Consider the following 24,288-nt stretch of genomic DNA (forward strand, 5'->3'; position numbering starts at 1 on the left):
TAGAATATAAGTAATACTAGTGAAATAGCTAAGAATTTGGTCAACTGGAATAATGTAATTGGCCTAAAATGGGAGTCAAAGTCGGCAAAATCGCCGATTCGTAAATATCGCTGACACATCAAAATTTGCGAGAGCATAATTTCATCAATTTTCCATCAAATTTCGTAAGAAAAAATAACAAAATTTTTTTTTGAAAATTCTAGGATGCTGGTGCACCCTTCGAAATTTGGCCTCTGAACCCTGAAAGGGTTAATACACACAAACTGAAGAAGACATGCACAGTTAATACTACTCTACTAAGAATAGAATACTGTACATGACACTTACCTTTATTGAAGATCTGATGATGATTGATGGGATGGGAGGAGGGGAGTGAGGAAATTGTTATTGTTTAGAAGGGGAATCCCCTTCCATTAGGACTTTAGGTAGCAAGTTCTTTTCCGGGGTTACTTCCCTTCTTTTAATGCCACTAGAACCAGCTTGAGTCACTGGACCTCTGTCGCACAACATATCTGTCCACAGAGCTCTGTACCTTTCGTTCCTTTATGATTTGTCTAAAGTAGTTCACAACATTGTCATTGTAATAGTCACCAGCATGGCTTGCAATAGCTGTGTGAGGGTGATTTTCATCCATAAAGGTTTGCACTTCAAGCCACTTTGCACACATTTCCTTAATCTTTGAAGTAGACAACTTCTTCAATTTCTCTCTCCCCTTCTCTGAAGCAGTTTCCTCAGGTCTGGCCTCTTGCTGTTGAAGATGATCTTGCAGCTCATCTGTGGTTAGTTTTTCATTGTTCTCCTCCACCAACTCTTCCACATCCTCCCCACTAACCTCCAACCCCAAGGACTTCCCCAATGCCACAATTGATTCCACAACTGGCATATGCTTCAAAATCCCTTTTGTCTACACATTCTGGCCACAGTTTCTTCCAAGCAGAGTTCAAGGTCCTCTTAATCACTCTCTCCCAAGCCTTACCTATAAGGTTTACACAGCTGAGGATACTAAAGTGATCTTTCCAAAACTCTCTTAGAGTCAATCGAGTGTCTGAGGTCACTTCAAAGCACTTTTGAAACATAGCTTTTGTGTAGAGCTTTTTGAAGTTAGAAATAACCTGCTGGTCCATGGGCTGCAGGAGAGGAGTGGTAATAGGAGGCAAAAACTTGACCTTAATGAAGCTCATGTCCCCAGAAAGTCGCTCTGCCAAGTCTGAAGGATGACCAGGAGCATTGTCTAATACCAGGAGGCACCTAATGTCAAATTTATTTTCCAGGAGGTAATTTTTCAGTGGGGGCATATGCATGGTGTAACCAGTCATAGAAAAAGTCCCTAGTGACCCATGCCTTACTGTTTGCCCTCCACAGCACACACAAATTACCCTTGAGGACATTGTTTTGCCTGAACGCTCTGGGAGTTTCAGAGTGATACACCAATAAAGGCTTCACTTTGCAATCACCACTAGCATTAGCACACATCATGAAAGCCTGTCTTTCATAGGCTTATGTCCTGGGAGTGCCTTTTCCCCCTGAGTAATGTAGGTCCTGTTTGGCATTTTCTTCCAAAACAGGCCTGCTTCATGATCAGGTTTCAGTCCTTCACTGTTTATGTAGTCCTTGAATTCCTGCACATATTTTTCAGCCGCTTTATGGTCCAAACTGGCAGCCTCACCATGCCTTATCACACTATGTATGCCACTACCAATCTCAAATCTCTCAAACCAACCTCACATCACCACTAGTTGCAGGCATTTTTCTAATTAAATCGTCATGCAACTTCCTAGCCTTTTCACATATGATCGCTTGAGAGATGGTATCTCCTGCTATCTGTTTTTTGTTTATCCACACCAATAACAGTCTCTAAACATCTTCGAGTACTTGCGATCTCTGTTTCGAAAACAAACTTGCACCTTTTGCAAGAACAGCTTCCTTGATTGCCGTTTTGTTGGCCACAATAGTAGCGATGGTTGATTGGGGTTTGGTATACAACCTGGCCAGGTCCGAGACACGCACTCCACTTTCGTACTTAGCAATCATCTCTTTCTTCATTTCCATAGTAATTTTCTCCCTTTTTACCACAGGGTTGGCACTAGAAGCTTTCTTGGGGCCCATGGTGACTTATTTTGCAGCTACGATTACTAAAAACACTGTGATAATATGAAATGTACCGAATGTATGCGTGGATGCGACCGCACTGGCTGGCTTGTAAACACTGGCACCCACGGGGCAGCTGAGGCCACACATGGGATGTGTCCTGGACGAATCGCATGAGGCGAGTTTTTTAGCGTCAGGCGAGGCAAAATTTTTGCGTTAAAATGTATCGTATGGTGGATTTAACGTAACGCAATGCCATCGTAAGGCGGGGGTCCACTGTATAAGAGGGGCCTGGAGACGTGACTAATGAACAGAAAAAATGTTATTTTAGTGCCAGAAATGTCTGCATTGTTTATTCTGGACTATTTTGAATTTAGCATCTTTTGAAATCTGTGTGAAATTGTCCAAACTGCTAATTTCTGACCATTTTATTGGGTAGTTGAAATTGGTGAATGGGCGATTTCCTGTATGAAATCGATAGAACAAATGGAGTTCTAGCAAAATAACTGAGTTTGAACATCAAAATGGTATACAATACCGACAGGTTGGTAGGTAAGACACACAGGCAACAGTTAGGCAACTTTATTCCGAAACGTTTCGCCTACACAGTTGGCTTCTTCAGTCGAATACAGAAAGTAGTAGAGATGTGAAGACTTCACATCTCTACTACTTTCTGTATTCGACTGAAGAAGCCTACTGTGTAGGCGAAATGTTTTGGAATAAAGTTGCCTAACTGTTGCCTATGTGTTTTACCTACCAACTATGAGTTTGGTTGACTGGAACAATGGAATTGGCTGAAAATAGGGCTCAAACTGGGCGAAATAGCCGATGCATATACAGTGCCAAGACCGCTAACTTTGCGAGTGTAATTCTATGAGTTTTCCATCAAATTTCGTACTTTTGGTGTCATTACCATCGGGAAAAAGATTTTCTATCATTTCATAACAAAAAACAATTTTTTTTTTAAATTCTTTGATAGTGAGAGTAAGTTTGTGAGCAGGGGTCTCAACAGTCAAAGGGTTAAATGTTTATACTGTAGTGTACTGTATACTGTAATAAACAGTATACTAGAGGAAATCAGCTCTAATATACATTACTTAGGTCTGCATACTGTAAATTCAAGTAATTGGTTTTATTTATTCAGAATAAAGAAAAGGTCATCAGTGTCATCATCAGAGTTATCAGCAGGGTTATCATGAGGTGTAGAAGGCCCAGGTAAGGGAGATGACAGCTAGGAAATGGAAGGACTTGTAGGGGTAGGGGTCCTGGGTGCAATTTTCCAAAAGAATCCCATTAGTTAGGTCTGCTTTGTAATTTTTTTTTTTCCAACAAGTCGGCCATCTCCCATCTAGGCAGGGTGACCCAAAAAGAAAGAAAATCCCCAAAATGAAAATACCTTCATCATTCAACACTTTCACCTCATTCATACATAATCACCATTTTTGCAGAGGCGCCCAGATACAACAGCTCAGAAGCATATATAAAGATACAATATAAAAAGTGACCTGAAAGAATATAATAAACTATACTATTTACTATATAGAATATAATATCAGGGCCCCAATTATATATATACCATCCTATTACACATCCCTCCAAACTGCTAATATCCCAAACCCCTCCTTTAAAGTGCAGGCATTGTACTTCCCATTTCCAGAACTCAAGTCTGGCTATATAAAAATAACCGGTTTCCCTGAATCATCATCATCTTCTTTCAACAAACTGGCCGTATCCCACTGAGGCAGGGTGGCCCAAAAGGGAAAATGAAAGTTTCTCCTTTTACATTTAGTAATATATACAGGAGAAGGGGTTACTAGCCCCTTGCTCCCGGCATTTTAGTCGCCTCTTACAACATGCATGCCTTACGGAGAAAGAATTCTGTTCCACTTCCACAAGAACAAGAACTAGAAAGAAAATAGAAGAAAACCCAGAGGGTGTGTATATAAATGTTTGTACATGTATGTGTAGTGTGACCTAAGTGTAAGTAGAAATAGCAAGACGTACCTGAAAATCTTGCATGTTTATGAGACAGAAAAAAGGACACCAGCAATCCTACCATCATGTAAAACAATTACAGGCTTTTGCTTTACACTCACTTGGCAGGACGGTAGTACCTCCCTGGGCGGTTGCTGTATACCTTCACTAAATATTACTCTGCTCATATCCAACAGCTCATTAGGTCCCAAAAACCATTCATCTCCATTCATTCCTACCTAAAATGCTCATGCTTGCTTGCTGAAAGTCCAAGTCCCTTGCCCACAAAACCTCCCTTACCCCCTTCCTCCAACCTTTTCGAGGATGACCCTTACCCCACCTTCCTTTCCCTACAGATTTATATGCTCTCCATGACATTCTACTTTGATCTATTCTCTCTACATTGATCCATTCTCTCTACTTTGATCCATTCTCTCTTTTGATCCATTCTCTCAACAACCCCTCTTCAGCCCTCTGACTAATACTTTTATTGACTCCACACCTTCTCCTACTTTCCACACTTTGAATTCTTTGTATAATATTTACAACACACATTGCCCTTAGACAGGACATCTCCACTGCCTCCTTGCTGCAGCATTTACAACCCAAGCTTCACACCCATATAAGAGTATTGGTACCACTATACTTTCATACATTCACTTCTTTGCCTCCATTGATAAAATTTTTTGTCTCCACATATACCTCAATGCACCACTAACCTTTTTTCCCTCATCAATTCTATAGTTAACCTCATCCTTCATAAACCCATCCGCTGACACATCAATTCCCAAATACGTATCTGAAAACATTCACTTCTTCCATACTCCTTCTCTCCAATGTGATATCCAATTTTTCTTTATCTAAATCATTTGATACCCTCATCACCTTACTCTTATCGATGTTCACTTTCAACTTTCTACCTTTACACACCCTTCCAAACTCTTCATAAATTTCACGACAGCATTGTAAAAGTTCATCCATTTGCCATTCCACTTTCATGAACCGTTCAACATTCGGGTCCATACCTGAATGTTGAACACACTAGTTACCCCTTTACTAGGCCTGTTGCAGTGTTCCTTCTTTCTTTCTTTACAGCTTACCCTCTTTACAGTAAACTTCTTTTGTACTACTTCCATTCTTTCCTCTTCTAAGTGCTGCTGCACTTCCAACTCTTCATTAGTTAGCTCTCCCTCCTTCGTACAGTGTACAGTACCAACTGGTCAAAGAGCTGGACATAAGTCCGCGAGGTTGTTAAACAGGTAGGTCATTAAATGAGGAGTGCCTATGCTCCTTTTTCCTTCAGCACCCACCCCCCTATATCCAAATTCTTAAATCTACCTCCATCCCTCTTCAACTTCCTCTTCTGTAACCCATCTTTCTCTGAACACTTGCTTGCATGTTACCTTAACTTTCTCCTCCTTTAATTTGTAAACTATTACCTCTCTCTTTCTCACCGATGACATTCTCCTTGTACTCATCTACCTCTTACTCTCACTGTAGCTGCAATTACATAATGATCTAATAATAATAATAACATTAATAAATAATTATTATTAGTGGGGAAGCAATAAACCCAGCACTTGTGGAAATGGACGTCTGATCTAAGGAAAGTGCCCTTAAGACGCATAAAGGAATTGGTTAGGTTTATATAATACCTCTTCATAGCTGTTGCAGCCAGTTCACTAAGTGCAATAGCTGCTAGCAGATGAGTTGGTTGCTGCAGACTGCATGTGGGTGCAGCTGAGCCCATACTGGATGCAGCTGGGTATATTGTAGGTAGCATGGAACCAAATGTCGACTGCACAGATGATGATGATGTATTGATTATCTCAACAACACTGCCTTCACTGCCTTCTTCACCTACACTCTTATACCTAAAAGTAAGCTATACTAATTATTTGGGAAATCTTTTAATTAAGAGATAAAACCATTTAAATTTTGAGAGGGGTAATAGACAGATTTGATCTACTAAATTCCAGTAAAATGGGGAAAAAAATAATGGTGCTAAAATTCTCAACACTATCAGTGATTAAAAATCCTTCACATATGTTGAAAAAATAAACAACATGCTGGCCATCTCCCACTGAAGCAGGGTGACCAAAAAAAGAAACACTTTTGCCATCATTCACACATCATTTGCTCAAAATGAAAAATGTACATAAATATATATGTATGTGTGCACACAAAACAACATGAAGGAGCTCAAAGAAAAATATGTATTTTGGCCCTGGTTCATGAATCCCATGAAGCCCTTCCATAGACCCATAGGGATTCATGGACCACCACCTGAGAAACCCCTGATTAGTGGTTTATTTTAATAAGATGATTTTTTAGTTTTGTCTACTGTACTCTGTCAATGAGTGAAAGTTAAGTACCCATAAATAACACTATGGTAATGTACTGAAATAAGGTGGTGCTTATAAACAATCATTATTATACAGGTATTCATGCAGAGCTCTAAATACATAAGGGTAATACTGAATCTAATAAACCAAAATTTTCAGAATTCTTCATAAAACTAATTTCAAGCAGAGTATGACATTACTTCAGTGGAATGTGGTGTGTCCACACTGCTTGTGATGGGCCCTCTACAGGTGACTGTATTGTTAAGGCAGGCCCACCAAGTGACGATTTTCTGGCCCTAGTGGAAATTAAAGAAAACAAGCTAGAGATTTCAAAATATTTTGAGGCTAAAAGTCTTGATAAAAATTACTAAGTCACAATCAAGAGATTTTTATTAAGAACAGTATCCAGTTTCTTATCACATAATTTGCAAATTTTCACCCGACTCCCTGGGTGTCTGGTGGTGTGTGGTGCAGCCAGGGGGCAGCGATTCCCTCCATCTTCCAATGACTGGATTTATTTACATATTTGGTTTTGTTTTGGTTCTCCACACCCAAAATTACTATCTTCTTTTGTGTTCTTAAAGTCACTGAAGACTTTAAGAACACAAAAGATAATATTGCATCCTCAACTGTACACAATACAGTGCCCCCCCCCAAAAAAAAAAAAAATACAACAGCCCTATTCAATCCAATATATCATAGAAGACTGTATTGCAAAAAATATTCTTCAAAATGTATCATTAAAATTAATCTGTACACTGCTTCTGAACAACCCTTCATAATGTCCTTTAACCCTTTGACTGTTTTGGCCACATATATACAGTGGACCCCCGGTTAACGATATTTTTTCACTCCAGAAGTATGTTCAGGTGCCAGTACTGACCGAATTTGTTCCCATAAGGAATATTGTGAAGTAGATTAGTCCATTTCAGATCCCCAAACATACATGTACAAATGCACTTACATAAATACACTTACCTAATTGGTCGCATTCGGAGGTGATCGTTATGCGGGGGTCCACTGTAAGTCTTACGAGCAAGTGTTTCGGACGTATATATACTCAATAATTCTACCGGCTTCAAATCAAGCAGGAGAAAGCTGGTACGCCCATATGTGAGAGAATGGGACTGTGTGGTCAGTGTGCACCACATAAAAAAATCCTGCAGCACACAGTGCATGAGAAAAAAAAAACTCTGACCGTGTTTTTGGATTAAAATGCAGACTTTGAGGTGTATTTTTGTATAGTATTTATGGTTGTATTCTCGTTTTCTTGGTCTCATTTGATAGAATGGGAAACATATTACAGAAACAGAGATGATTTTGATTAGTTTCATGATGAAAATGACCTTGAAATTGAGCTCAAAGTAGTGGAAATGTTCGATTTTTACCAATGTTCAAGAGTAAGCAAATCACACCACACGTCCAATGCACGTCAACTGGGGAGTCTAATATTCTTTCACTAGTGCAGTGATATTATTTATACCATTTTTTACAATAATGCAGTAGTCTGCATAACAGGAAATCTTCTATTTTTTTGTGTGAATAAAAAAATCAAAATAGAAGTAATAGTAATATAAGAGGGGCCTAGAGACGTGACTAATGAACAAAGGATATGTTATTTTAGTGCCAAGAAGGTCTGCACTGTTTATTTTGGACCCTATTTTGAAATTGGCATCTTTTTTAATTTGCGTGAAATTGGCCAAATTGCCAATTTCTGACCACTCTAATGGGTAGTTGAAATCAGTAAATGGGCTGTTTCTTGTACTCAATAGAAAAAATGGAGTTCTAAAGAAACAGGTATGAGTTTGGTTGACTGGAACAATGAAATTGGCAAAAAATAGGGCTCAAAGTCGGCGAAATCGCTGATGCGTATATATCGCCGAGATCGCTAACTTCACAGGAGCGTAATTCCATAAGTTTTTGATAAAATTTCGTACTTTTGGTGTCATTACCATCGGGAAAAGATTCTCTATCATTTCATAAGAAAAATAATTTTTTTTTTCCAAAAATTTTTCGACATAGAATGACAACTTCAGAAAGGGGCTTGTGACAGTCAAAGGGTTAACATTTTCTGCTGTAATGCCATTAAATTAAAATTTTTAATTTTCTCTCCTAAATAGTGCTCTGATAAATCTGAAGTTTATGCCATCTTTTTGGAAAATTATCCCAACATTAACCAAAATTTCAGGGTAACCAGAGGCTTCCAGAATGTTGCACACTGTTATGAGGCACCCTATGGTTCATTTTTTCCTAAAAGCCCCTCCTAGGCCAGCATCTACTGCAAACTTAGTCATGGGAAAACCTCCAATTTCATGAGCTTCTGTATGTCCCCACTTCAGAGTATGACAGCTAGCCTGATGATATAGCCATTTCAGTAAGTGGTACTGAATAGTTGTTATGGAAACCCTTTGACTTGTTCTTATAGACGTGCCATTATCAGGTAGTGTTGCAGTAATTATACATGTTAATTACAAGCACTAAGGAGTTTCTTTACTGCTCTTTCCTTATTATTGTTTGTGCTGATGCCATACAAATGCTACTTTGCACATGATAACTATAGGGCTCCAATTTATGATAGCCAATCCAGCCAAAGAAAATAGGTTAAGAAATACATTTTTATGGAGGTGCCATAATCTTCCTAAAGCAGAAATTAGCAATGATCTTCTGAAAATTTATTCCCCAAACTGCATTATACATTTAAGGCCCATGATAAGGAAAGTCAGGAACTTGAAAGTTAATACTGTGTATCGTACCTTAATGCTTGAACTGTAGAATGATGAAATGTGTGACCAGAGCGACGAGCATGAGTCTGTAGTGTCTCAATGGCATTAAAGATAGAGCCACAAACACACAACAACTTGACTCCACAGGTCCGCCGGTGGCGGGCAAGCAGTGCTTCAGTACTGAATGCTTGGCCACAGTCACATGCATGAGAGCGAGCTGCATGCACTTTGAGATAGTGCTGGGAAGAAATAATTTAAGGAAGATTTGGTGATTATTTGTCTGCTGGTATAAAGTGTACCATAATTTTAAATATGTAATAGTTTTTTAATTGTCACAGAACATCTACAACATAAGTACAGTGGACCCTCGACCAATGATGGCATCGACTAACGTTAAATCCGACCAGCGATACATTTTAACGCAAAAATTTTGCCTCAACTAGTGCTAAAGAACTCGACCAACACTATTCGTTCTGTCTGAGACGCGTCCACTTCTGGCCAGTGTTTACAAGCCAGCCAGCCACCGCGGTCACTTCCAAGCATATAATCGGAACATTTCATATTATCACAGCCTTTTTAGTGATTGCACCTGCAAAATAAGTCACCATGGGCCCCAAGAAAGCTTCTAGTGCCAACCCTACAGCAAAAAGGGTGAGAATTACTATGGATATGAAGAGAGAGATCATTGCTAAGTATGAAAGTGGAGTGCATGTCTCCAAGCTGGCCAGGTTGTACACAAAACCCCAATCAACCATCGCTACTATTGTGGCCAAGAAAACGGCAATCAAGGAAGCTGTTCTTGCCAAAGGTGCAACTATGTTTTCGAAACTGAGATCGCAAGTGATAGAAGATGTTGAGAGACTGTTATTGGTGTGGATAAACGAAAAACAGATAGCAGGAGAGAGCATCTCTCAAGCGATCATATGTGAAAAGGCTAGGAAGTTGCATGAGGATTTAATTAGAAAAATGCCAGCAACTAGTGGTGATGTGAGTGAATTAAAGGCCAGCAAAGGCTGGTTTGAGAGATTTAAGAATCGTAGTGGCATACATAGTGTGATAAGGCATGGTGAGGCTGTCAGTTTGGACCAAAAAGCAGCTGAAAAATATGTGCAGGAATTCAAGGAGTACATAGACAGTGAAGAACTGAAACCTGAACAAGTGTTTAATTGTGACACTGACAATGTTGTGAAACACTTTAGGAATGTCATAAAGGAACGGGAGGTACAGGCCTCTATGGACAGATATGTTGTGCGACAGAGGTCCAGTGGCTCTCAAGCTGGTCCTAGTGGCATTAAAAGAAGAAGGGAAGTAACCCCAAAAAAGGACTTGCCACCTCAAGTCCTAATGGAAGGGGATTCCCCTTCTAAACACTAACACCATCAGCACTCTCCCCTCCTCCCATCCCATCAATCATCACCAGATCTTCAATAAAGATAAGTGTCATGTAACTGTGCATGTCTTCTTCAGTTTGTGTATTAAAATTAATATTTCATGTGGTAAAAAAATTTTTTTTCAATACTTTTGGGTGTCTTGCACGGATTAATTTGATTTCCATTATTTCTTTTGGGTAAAATTAACTCGACTAACGATAATTTCGATTAACGATGAGCCCTCAGGAATGGATTAATATCGCTGGTCGAGGGTCCACTGTACAGTGGAACCTTGACTTACGAGTGTCTCAATGTACGAGTTTTTTGAGATACGAGCCGCCCCTGGGTCAATTTTTTGCTCCGAGTTACGAGTCAACATTTGAGTTACAAGCCAGCTCTCCCTCTCTTCCCCCTCAACCCAAAACCTGGACACCTCGCTTGTTTATCTATGATTTCATGCTTTAATTCCATGGAAATCATTCTCTTTTTCTTCTCAGCACTGTCCTTTACACTTACTTTCTTAGGACCCATGCATAGAAAAATGAAATTTGGCCAAATGACTGTTAAAAATGTAAGCAAAGCAGGAGAGAACTGCTCCCACAGCAAGGTAAACAGTGCACTGAGTTACTGGCGTTCGTTATTATAATAAAATAATTATAATAATTATTATTAGTGTTATTATTATTATTAACCCTTCGACTGTTGCAAGCCCCTTTCTGAAACTGTCATTCTGTCACAAAATTTTTGGAAAAAAAAAAATTGTTTTTTCTTATGAAATGATAGAGAATCTTTTCCCGGTGGTAATGACAACAAAAGTACGAAATTTGGTCGAAAACTCATGGAATTATGCTCCTGTGAAGTTAGCAGTCTCTGCGACATATATGCATTGGCGATTTCGCCAACTTTGAGCCCTGTTTTTGGCCAATTCCGTTGTTCCAGTTGACCAAACTCATAGCTATTTCTTTAGAACTCCATTTTTTCTATCAGGTGAGTACAAGAAACTACCCATTTACTGATTTGAACTACCCAATAAAGTGGTCAGAAGTTGGCAATTTGGCCAATTTCACGCAAATTAAAAAAGATGCCAATTTCAAAATAGGGTCCAGAATAAACAATGTAGACATTCTTGGCACTAAAATAGCATATCCTCTATTCATTAGTCACGTCTCTAAGCCCCTCTTATATTACTATTGCTTTCTATTTTTATTTTTTATTCATACAACAATACAAAATTTACTGTTATGCAGACTACTGCATTATTGTAAAAATGGTATAAATAATATCTGTGCATGGGGCAAGCCAAGACGTATCTTTGCCTGAACACGTGCTCTTTTGCGCATGTCATCCTACTCATGCAGCACATCTAGCTTCCCGTTCTTTATTTCTGACCAATCACAAGCCTTCCCTGAGTCACTTCAGCTAAGTGGTGATGGTGTTTCCCGGCTTCCCATTGGTCGAGAGAGTAAAATGTAAACACTTGTGGCTTGGCATCACCAAGAGTAACACTTTTTCATCTAGCGAGACTCAAATACCTTTGGATTTTATCCTCTACAATGTCGGTAAGTACTGATTGATATGTCTAGTGCATAAATGAATAGTTTCGGCATATTTTGATATACACCTACCATCCGACTTATGACCTGCTCGACTTACGACCACTCGACTTATGACCATGTTTTTTATGCCAAATTTCTGGGAAATAAACAACTATTTGTGTTGTACACAGTGTTTATCCTAAACCTTACAGTATAAAATACAGTATACTAACAATATAAAAAGTAAAGTAAAACATGAAATACCAAAATAAAACAATAAAATAAAGTCATTACAAAAACGTTTTGTTGATATTCAGTAGTAAAGTTCGACTTACGACCATTTCGACTTACGACCGGTTTCTCGGAACTGAACTCGGTCGTAAGTCGGATGGTAGGTGTATATATAAAGTCCGTGTGAAGCATAAATGAGTGCACCATGCAAATGAAAAAAGTGCAACCAAAGAGGCCTCAATAAATCTGCATCTGCCCCTTCAGGGCCATTTTCCAATTTCAGTAAATAAATATTTATAAAAAATATTTCTATTGATTATATGAATTTTATAGTGGTCTGGATGTGTACAGAACGTTTTTATTGTCCTTCCAGATCAATGAGAAATTGTTTTATGACGAGCCCTCCAACACCAAGTCAAAATATGTCTGCATAAGAACAACACAAGAGCTTCACCAAGTACTTCCAATGGTGACAGTAATGCTTTGCCAACCTTGCAAATGTCATCTGCTATGCAGTACCAACACTGATGACAGTGTGAGGTTTGATAAAATGCTAGGTCACTGGCCAATGCTAGGCAAGCTACTTAGTTGCAAGTATTGCAGCAAAAAGTTATGTCACATCCTTATTTTACTTTTCCATATGCAAAGTAAACCTATGCATAAAGAAGGATAATAATTGCTTCATAGACTTTCATTCTAGCAATTAGTAATACAGAATGTTCTTTCTCAGGAAACTCAGGAATACGAGACTTGAAAGTTTTATCACTTTGCAATGTGGCCATGTTGCTATTTGGTTCATTTTTATATTTTTCTAATACTTACAAAATGTTTGGATACAAGTTCCATTTATGTTTTTGATACTGTATGTTTGTATAATAAATTAAAAAAATAGTTATTTGGTGTTTTATTATCAATTGCAACTTTGCAACATTCAAATTATACTCCCTTAATCGGGCAAGCCTTAGTACATTATGGCTTCGCAGACTAGCAATTGCTCGACAAATAACCATCATAATTCCATTTATATGGGCTCATTCACCTTACATTGAGATACTCTATCCAATCTAGGGAGTTCAGTTTGAAATATGTACTAATTTTCCTCTAATATGCCCCATGAAGGGCTTTAGACTCCTCAGTTGATGTGTATTGGACGTGTGGTGTGATTTGCTTACTCTTGAAAACTGGTAAAAATCGAACATTTCCGCTACTTTGAGCTCAGTTTCAATGTCGCTTTCATCGTGAAACTAATCAAAATCATCTCTATTTCTGTAATATGTTTTCCATTTTATCATGCGAGACCATGAAAACGAGAATACAACGATAAATACTATACGAAAATACAGTGGACCCTCGCATACCGTTGGCATCACATAACGTTAAATCCGCATACCGATACATTTTATCACTAAAATTTTGCCTCGCATACCGCTAAAAAACTCGCTCAACGCTATTTGTCCGAGACGCTTCTAATGTGCGGCCTGAGCCAGCTTCACATGTTCCGCCGGTGGCATTGTTTACAAGCCAGCCTCCTCGGTAACATCCAAGCATACAATCGGAACATTTCGTATTATTACAGCGTTTTTGGTGATTTCATCTGCAAAATAAGTGACCATGGGCCCCAAGAAAGCCTCTAGTGCTAACCCAGTGGTAAAAAGGGTGAGAAATACTATCATACCACAGTCAGCTGCTGCTGCACCACGGTCAGCTGTTGCTTGACCAGTCAGCTGTTGCTTGATCAGTCAGCTGTTGCTGGATCAGTCAGCTGCTGTTGCACCTCGATCAGCTGTTGCTGGACCAGTCAGCTGTTGCTGGACCAGTCAGCTGTTGCTGGATCAGTCAGCTGCTTCTGCACCACGATCAGCTGTTGTTGGACCAGTCAGCTGTTGCTGAATCAGTCAGCTGCTGCTGCACCACGATCAGCTGTTGCTGGACCAGTCAGCTGTTGCTGGATCAGTCAGCTGCTGCTGCACCACGATCAGCTGTTGCTGGATCAGTCAGCTATTGCTGGACCAGTCAGCTGTTGCTGGATCAGTCAGCTGTTGCTGGATCAGTCAGCTGTTGCTGGATCAGTCAGCTGTTGCTGGATCAGTCAGCTGTTGCTGGATCAGTCAGCTGTTGCTGGATCAGTCAGCTGTTGCTGGACCAGTCAGCTGTTGCTGGACCAGTCAGCTGTTGCTGGACCAGTCAGCTGTTGCTGGATCAGTTAGCTGCTGCTGCATCACGATCAGCTGTTGCTGGATCAGTCAGCTGTTGCTGGACCAGTCAGCTGTTGCTGGATCAGTCAGCTGTTGCTGGATCAGTCAGCTGTTGCTGGATCAGTCAGCTGTTGCTGGATCAGTCAGCTGTTGCTGGATCAGTCAGCTGTTGCTGGATCAGTCAGCTGTTGCTGGACCAGTCAGCTGTTGCTGGACCAGTCAGCTGTTGGTGGACCAGTCAGCTGTTGCTGGATCAGTCAGCTGTTGCTGGACCAGTCAGCTGTTGCTGGACCAGTCAGCTGTTGCTGGACCAGTCAGCTGTTGCTGGATCAGTTAGCTGCTGCTGCATCACGATCAGCTGTTGCTGGATCAGTCAGCTGTTGCTGGACCAGTCAGCTGTTGCTGGATCAGTCAGCTGTTGCTGGATCAGTCAGCTGTTGCTGGATCAGTCAGCTGTTGATGGATCAGTCAGCTGTTGCTGGATCAGTCAGCTGTTGCTGGATCAGTCAGCTGTTGCTGGACCAGTCAGCTGTTGCTGGACCAGTCAGCTGTTGCTGGATCAGTCAGCTGTTGCTGGACCAGTCAGCTGTTGCTGGACCAGTCAGCTGTTGCTGGACCAGTCAGCTGTTGCTGGACCAGTCAGCTGTTGCTGGACCAGTCAGCTGTTGCTGGACCAGTCAGCTGTTGCTGGATCAGTCAGCTGTTGCTGGATCAGTCAGCTGTTGCTGGACCAGTCAGCTGTTGCTGGACCAGTCAGCTGTTGCTGGATCAGTCAGCTGCTGCTGCACCATGGTCAGCTGCTGTTGCACCATCAGCTGTTTCTGAACATGACTCGTCCCGAACCTGTCCATCCAGCCTGAGCGCCTGCCTTGCCGTCATTGTTTACAAGCCAGGGTGGCCGGTTGCATGCATACATTCGATATATTTTGTATTATTCCATTATTTATAGTGCTTGTAACTGCTAAATAAGCCACCATGAGCCCAAAGAAAGCTTCTAGTACCAACCCTGTGGTAAAAAGGGTGATAAATACTATCGTACCACGGTCAGCTGATAAATTGGACCAGTCAGCTGTTGCTGCACCACAGCTGCTGCTGCACCATGGTCAGCTGCACCACAGCTGTTGTTGTTGCTGCACCACCATCAGCTGTATTACTCGAAGATGTGGAGTGAGTGTTGTTGGTGTGGCTTAACGTGAAACAATTACCGAGAAACGATTAACCCCGGAGGGTTAGCCACCCAGGATAACCCAAGAAAGTCAGTGCATCATCGAGGACTCTCTAACTTATTTCCATTGGGGTCCTTAATCTTGTCTCCCAGGATGCAACCCACACCAGTCGACTAACACCCAGGTGAACAGGGAAAAACGCCTGGAACTAGTGCTCATATTGGTGAATTTAAAGCCAGCAAAGGTTGGTTTGAGAGATTTAAGAATCGTAGTGGCATACACAGTGTGATAAGGCCTGTTCTGGAAGAAAATGCCAAACAGGACCTACAGTACTCAGGAGGAAAAGGCACTCCCAGGACACACAGTCTCATCAGTCATTGCTGTATCTTCAATAAAGGTGTCATTTATTCTTCATTTAGTAGAGTAGTTAATGCACAATATATACTGTGCATGTACTACTCTACTATTGTGCATGTATCCTTTTCTTTGTGTGTAGGAAAATGTATATTTCATGTGGTAAAATTTTTTTTTTCATACTTTTGGGTGTCTTGCACGGATTAATTTGATTTCCATTATTTCTTATGGGGAAAATTCATTCGCATAACGATAATTTCGCATAACAATGAGCTCTCGTGAACGGATTAATATCGTTATGCGGGGGTCCACTGTACACCTGAAAGTCAGCGTTTTAATCCAAAAAAAACGGTCATTTTTTTTTCTCATTATGCACTGCGTACTGCAGGATTTTTTTATGTGGTGCACACTGACCATACAGACCCATTCTCTCACATGTGGACCTACCAGCCTTCTGCTTGATTTGAAGCTGCTAGAACTATTGAGTATATATACGTCCGAAACACTGGCTCGTAAGACGTATATATACAACCAAAACAGTCAAAGGGTTAATTTAAGTAACTAGAGCACAGATCCAATTCCCTAGATAAAGAGCCCATCACCAGCATCAAGGTTCCTTGATGCTGGTGAGGAGCTCTTGATCTAGGGAATTGGATCTGTGCTCCAGTTCCCTAAATTAATAATAATAATAATAATAATAACAATAGAGCTTCAGTTCCCTAAATTAATAATAATAATAATAATAATAATAATATAATAATACAATATTTATTTATTTATTTTTTTTTTTTTATTATCACACTGGCCGATTCCCACCAAGGCAGGGTGGCCCGAAAAAGAAAAACTTTCACCATCATTCACTCCATCACTGTCTTGCCAGAAGGGTGCTTTACACTACAGTTTTTAAACTGCAACATTAACACCCCTCCTTCAGAGTGCAGGCACTGTACTTCCCATCTCCAGGACTCAAGTCCGGCCTGCCGGTTTCCCTGAATCCCTTCATAAATGTTACTTTGCTCACACTCCAACAGCACGTCAAGTATTAAAAACCATTTGTCTCCATTCACTCCTATCAAACACGCTCACGCATGCCTGCTGGAAGTCCAAGCCCCTCGCACACAAAACCTCCTTTACCCCCTCCCTCCAACCCTTCCTAGGCTGACCCCTACCCCGCCTTCCTTCCACTACAGACTGATACACTCTTGAAGTTATTCTGTTTCGCTCCATTCTCTCTACATGTCCGAACCACCTCAACAACCCTTCCTCAGCCCTCTGGACAACAGTTTTGGTAATCCCGCACCTCCTCCTAACTTCCAAACTACGAATTCTCTGCATTATATTCACACCACACATTGCCCTCAGACATGACATCTCCACTGCCTCCAGCCTTCTCCTCGCTGCAACATTCATCACCCATGCTTCACACCCATATAAGAGCGTTGGTAAAACTATACTCTCATACATTCCCCTCTTTGCCTCCAAGGACAAAGTTCTCTGTCTCCACAGACTCCTAAGTGCACCACTCACTCTTTTTCCCTCATCAATTCTATGATTCACCTCATCTTTCATAGACCCATCCGCTGACACGTCCACTCCCAAATATCTGAATACGTTCACCTCCTCCATACTCTCTCCCTCCAATCTGATATTCAATCTTTCATCACCTAATCTTTTTGTTATCCTCATAACCTTACTCTTTCCTGTATTCACCTTTAATTTTCTTCTTTTGCACACCCTACCAAATTCATCCACCAATCTCTGCAGCTTCTCTTCAGAATCTCCCAAGAGCACAGTGTCATCAGCAAAGAGCAGCTGTGACAACTCCCACCCTGTGTGTGATTCTTTATCTTTTAACTCCACGCCTCTTGCCAAGACCCTCGCATTTACTTCTCTTACAACCCCATCTATAAATATATTAAACAACCACGGTGACATCACACATCCTTGTCTAAGGCCTACTTTTACTGGGAAAAAATTTCCCTCTTTTCTACATACTCTAACTTGAGCCTCACTATCCTCGTAAAAACTCTTCACTGCTTTCAGTAACCTACCTCCTACACCATACACTTGCAACATCTGCCACATTGCCCCCCTATCCACCCTGTCATACGCCTTTTCCAAATCCATAAATGCCACAAAGACCTCTTTAGCCTTATCTAAATACTGTTCACTTATATGTTTCACTGTAAACACCTGGTCCACACACCCCATTATTATTATTACAGTCAAGTCACTCAATAAGTCAGTCAGGTCATTCAGTAAGTCAGTCAAGTCATTCTGTAAGTTTACCTGGAGAGAGTTCTGGGGGTCAACTCCCCTGTGACCTGGTCAGTGACCAGGCCTCATGGTGGATCAGGGCCTGATCAACCAGGCTGTTACTGCTGGCTGCATGCAATCCAACGTACGAGTCACAGCCCGGCTGGTCAGGCTGTGACTCGTATGTTGGGGATTAACAACAGTGCATTAGTGTTCGCAATAAAGCTAACAGAATTCTTGGCTTCATATCTAGAAGTATAAATAATAGAAGTCCTCAGGTTGTTCTTCAACTCTATATATCCTTGGTTAGGCCTCATTTAGACTATGCTGCTCAGTTCTGGTCACCGTATTACAGAATGGATATAAATGCTCTGGAAAACGTACAGAGGAGGATGACAAAGATGATCCCATGTATTAGAAATCTTCCCTATGAGGATAGACTGAGGGTCCTGAATCTGCACTCTCTTGAGAGGCGTAGAATTAGGGGGAGATATGATCGAGGTGTATAAATGGAAAACAGGAATAAATAAAGGGGATGTAAACAGCGTGCTGAAAATTTCCAGTCAAGACAGGACTCGAAGCAATGGTTTCAAGTTGGAAAAATTCAGATTCAGAAAGGATATAGGAAAGCACTGGTTTGGTAATAGAGTTGTGGATGAGTGGAACAAACTCCTGAGTACAGTTATTCAGGCTAAAATGTTGTGTAGTTTTAAAAATTAGGTTAGATAAATACACGAGTGGGTGTGGGTGGGTGTGAGTTGGACCTGACTAGCTTTGCTGCTGGGTCTGGTGCAGTGCTCCATCCTTGAGTGGAGATGATCAGACTGGGTGGATCATTGGGCTAATCCAGGGGGAGGGGGGTAATTGGTCTAATCCGGGGGGGGGGGGGACATGGACCTGCGCCGCATGGGTCAGTAGACCTGTTGCAGTGTTCCTTCTTTCTTATGTTCTTAATATACTTCTGGCTGTCTTCAAGCAGGCACTTGTCCAGTGCCTGCTTGAAGACAGCCAGGGGTCTATTGGTAATCTCCCTTATGTATGCTGGGAGGCAGTTGAACAGTCTTGGGCCCCTGACACTTATTGTGTTGTCTCTTAGCGTGCTAGTGACACCCCTGCTTTTCACTGGGGGGATGTTGCATTGTCTGCCAAGTTTTGCTTTTCATGTGCAAGTTTGGTACTAGTCCCTCTAGGATTTTCCAAGTGTATATAATCATGTATCTCTCCCGCCTGAGTTCCAGGGAGTACAGGTTCAGGAACTTCAAGTGCCCCCAGTAATTGAGGTGTTTTATCTCAGTTATGCGTGCCATAAAGGTTCTCTGCACATTTTCTAGGTCAGCAATTTCACCTGCCTTGAAAGGTGCCGTTAGTGTGCAGCAATATTCCAGCCTAGATAGAACAAGCGACCTGAAGAGTGTCATCATGGGCTTGGCATCCCTAGTTTTGAAGGTTCTCATTATCCATCTTGTCATTTTTCTATCAGATGCAACTGATACAATGTTATGTCCTTGAAGGTGAGATCCTCCGACATGATCACTTCCAGGTCTTTGACGTTAGTTTTTCGCTCTATTGTGTGGTTGGAATTTGTTTTATACTCTGAAGAAGTTTTAATTTCCTCACGTTTACCATATTGGAGCAATTGAAATTTATCATATAGTGCATATAGTGTACCTTACTATTATATTGTGCATTATTATTTTTATTATTTTTTTCATCACAAGCTAATGCTAACTACCTCCAATACTTTTTTACTTCTTTCTTACTGCTATTAATTGCTCATAATTTTATGTTACAAGTCAAATCTTACTCCAAATTAATATTATTCATTGTTCTTACCTGTCCATTTAATTTTGTTTACCACTACTTGTTTTTTTAGTCACTTTTTATTGTGTGTGCAATTAGTGTATATTCCAATTACTTTTTTGAAAGTACCAAAACTATCTTTTGCTAGCTAGTACCAACTACCTCATTTTTTTTTTTTACTTTTTATTGTGCAATAAACTGCTCAACTTATTTAATATTACAAATCAGATCTTACTCCTAAACCAATATTATTTCATGGTGACTATCTGTCCATTTAACTTGTTTACCATTACTTAATTGTAGTCCCTTATATATATTTTTTTTCCTTTATTTTAGCTTTATATAACTACCTTAGCTCATATATTCACAATTGTTAAAATAATCAAGGTGCTATTCTCAGGTGCTAAAGTTAATAAGTTCACTATTTTGCCATTATACTCCAAAGCTCATTTATTTGATTACCACTTTATTGTTCACCACAACTTATATTAGTCCCTTTTATATTATAATTTTATATTATAATTCTAACTTTAAAGAATTACCTTTAAAGTACTACCTACTATCATATTCCCAAGCTCCATTACTTGATCATCACTTTATTTGTTCACCACAAATTATTTTAGTCCCTTTTATATTGTCTCCTTTATTTTAACTTTAAAAAACTACCTTAGCTCATTATTTTTACATTTGTTAAATAATTCAGGTGCTATTTTTTTTTAGCTTTAGAATATTTACTTTATTTTTTACTTAATTCTAACTATAGATTCACTACAAATCTTATGATTACAGGCATTGATCCTGATACCAACCTCTTATTTAATGACTTAAATGATTCAAACAGTTACTGTCATTACTACACAGCAGAACAATCAAAGGCACTTCTCAGAGCCAACAACAACATAACTATCTTTAACTACAATATCAGATCTTTAAGCAAGCATTATGATGACCTCCTAGCATTACTAAATTCCTTGCATGCCAATATGTCCATCATTACACTAACTGAAACCTGGCTAAAGCCTGATACTACAGATGTCTATGCCATTCCTGGTTACACAGCCATACACAACTGTAGGCCAGACCAACAAGGGGGTGGCACTGCTATATACTACTCAGACCAACTAGAATGTATCACTAATACTTCCACAAGGGATGAACATGGGGAATATATAATAGCTAAATTCAAATCCAAATACCTACAAAAACCTCTCACAGTGATAAACATCTACAGAGTTCCACAATCAAACATTAGCCAATTTAGTCAAACCCTAGGAAGTATGATAACTGATGCACGCATGAACAAAGATCACTTACTACTCTCAGGTGACTTCAATATAAATCTCCTGCAAGACCAGGACCCACACGTTACTGAATTCACAAACACACTGAGTAACTGCATGTTGCTACCGACAGTAACAAAAGCTACAAGAGTTACAGAGACTAGTGTTTCCCTACTTGACCACATCTGGACCAACACCATATCCCCTTTAAAATCAGGCATAATTACAGATAATACCACAGACCACTACCCTACTTTCCTCATAACAACTCTTGGTAAAATACCCCAAGACACTACTAAAGTCACCTTCAGACTTCACAATGAAGCAGCCATTAATAACTTCAGAACAGCAGTAACAAACATTGACTGGCACACTGAGCTAGAAATCTATACAGATATTGACGAATGTTTTAATAATTTTCTAAAAAAGACCCAATACCTTTATAACAAGCACTGCCCTAAAAAAACTAAACAGATGACAGCTAAGAGACTGAACAGTCCCTGGCTAACACCCAGCATTCTCAAATCCATAAATACAAAACACCAATATGAAAAACAGTACAGAATGGGTCACATAACCAGAGACCAAACAAAACGTTACTCGTCAATCCTAACCAGCCTGATAAGAAGGGCAAAAAAATTGTATTATGAGAACAGATTATCCAACTTACGAGGTGATATAAAAAAGACCTGGAAGACCCTATCAGAAATTCTGGGAACAAAAAAGATATCACGACATAGCGAAATAAAATTAGCAAAATCAGATGAACCCCAACTCCCACCAACAGAAACAGCAAACAGACTCAATGATTTCTTCTCCACTATAGGTCAAAACCTTGCCAATAAAATCCCAAGCTCAGATACCCCACCAAATGACTACCTCACTGGCAACTACCCGAACACACTGTTCCTAGCTCCGACTAACCCACACGAGGTCTCTCTTATTATCAACGCACTGAAAAACAAGGCAGGAGATTTAAATACCTTACCACCCTTTATATACAAAAAAGCGTCACAAGTACCATCACCAATCATTGCAACACTCTTTAACAAATCCATTGAATCCTCCACCTTCCCTACAGTTCTCAAAATAGCAAGGGTCACCCCGATCCATAAAGGAGGAGACCAAACAGAGTTGAATAACTATAGGCCAATATCCAATTTACACCCTCTCTCAAAAATCTTCGAAAAATTAATTCATAAACTAATCTACTCCTACCTCATCTCCCAAAACATTCTCAACCCCTGCCAATTTGGATTCAGGCCTAATAAAAATACTAATGATGCTATTATACACATGCTAGAACATATATACACTGCAATAGAGAAAAAAGAAGTCCCACTGGGGATCTTCATTGACTTACATAAAGCTTTTGATACAGTTGACCATGACTTGCTCCACGTAAAATTGTCACACTATGGTATTAGAGGGCACTCCCTCAACTACCTCAAGTCTTACCTCAGCAACAGAAGCCAATATGTGTATGCAAATGGGGCAAGCTCTTCCGCACAACTAATTACAGTTGGTGTCCCACAGGGAAGTGTCCTTGGCCCTCTTCTCTTTCTCCTATACATAAATGACCTACCAAATGCTTTGCAATTACTCAAACCCACACTTTTTGCAGATGACACTACATACGTCTTCTCTCACCCGAGCCCAGTCATGCTAGCCAATACTGTAAACACCGAATTACAGAAAATATCTACCTGGATGAGGACTAACAAACTTACACTAAACATTGACAAAACCTACTTCATTCAGTTTGGTAACAGAGCTACAGATGTACCTCTTAACATAACGATAAACGGATCACCTATCACAAAGCTAACAGAGGGAAAATTCTTAGGAATCCACCTCGATAATAGACTCAAATTTCATACACATATACAACAAATTTCTAAGAAAATTTCCAAGACTGTAGGCATACTATCGAAGATACGGTACTATGTTCCACAGTCAGCCCTCCTGGCCCTTTATCACTCTCTTATTTACCCCTATCTCACCTATGGAATTTGTGCATGGGGCTCAACAACAATTAAACATCTCAGACCACTAATTACCCAACAAAAGGCTGCAGTTAGAATGATAACAAATTCTCACTACAGGCAACACACTCCACCAATATTCAAAACACTCAACCTACTCACCATACAAAACATCCATACTTATTATTGCACCAATTACATACACAGAACACTTAACTCTGATATTAACCCTCCCCTCAAACATCTCCTTGCCAACCTCAACAGAACACATGACCATAACACAAGGCACAGATCACTCTTTGATGTTCCTCGTGTCCATCTCACGCTATGCAAAAACTCAATGCACATAAAAGGCCCTAAAATCTGGAATTCATTACCTGTAAATATAAAAGAAACACTACCTGTTTATAAATTCAAGTCTCTTCTCAAAGTTCACTTACTCACTCAAAACCAAATAAATACTGAATAACTGAACCTTATAAATTGTATATCCAAAATGTTACTCACAATTATATCACATAAATGTTAAACCTAGGACCCAATCTAACTTTGTTATTTTTTAAATACACTACCTAACAGAATACTCCATTCTACTGAATGAACAGCAATGCATGCAACCATATGACCTGTCTTTGTAATACTCATTTGTGCTTTATAGTTATCTGTTTACAATAATGTCTTATCACTGATTAGTTAATCTTAAGTTAATTTTAAGCCAGCCCATAATGCTATGCATATAAGTGACTTTGGCATGCTGCTCTTACCTGTATTTTTTTGTACCTCTGTATGTATGCTAAAATTTCTAAATAAATAAATAAATAAATAAATAAATAAATAAATAAATCATTGTTGAACTTCATATTGTTTTCTGCAGCCCACTGAAAGATTTGGTTGATGTCCACCTGGAGTCTTGCAGTATCTGCAATGGAAGACACTGTCATGCAGATTCGGGTGTCATCTGCAAAGGAAGACATGGTGCTGTGGCT

The 24,288-nt window shown here is 39.9% G+C and overlaps 1 protein-coding gene across 1 annotated transcript in view; it reads right to left on the reverse strand.

Annotated features, from left to right (window-relative positions):
• Positions 1-24,288, reverse strand: part of Asciz (ASCIZ zinc finger protein) — a gene marked incomplete at its 5' end in the record, with an annotated part of 128,543 nt that overhangs the window by 28,506 nt on the left and 75,749 nt on the right. The window contains 3 exon segments of the mRNA XM_053772578.2: positions 5,718-5,936; positions 6,608-6,703; positions 9,161-9,369. Of these exon segments, the coding sequence (XP_053628553.2) occupies positions 5,718-5,936; positions 6,608-6,703; positions 9,161-9,369 (524 nt within the window).

This window comes from Cherax quadricarinatus, chromosome 9, assembly GCF_038502225.1.
Source record: "Cherax quadricarinatus isolate ZL_2023a chromosome 9, ASM3850222v1, whole genome shotgun sequence".
Taxonomy (NCBI): Eukaryota; Metazoa; Arthropoda; class Malacostraca; order Decapoda; family Parastacidae; genus Cherax; species Cherax quadricarinatus.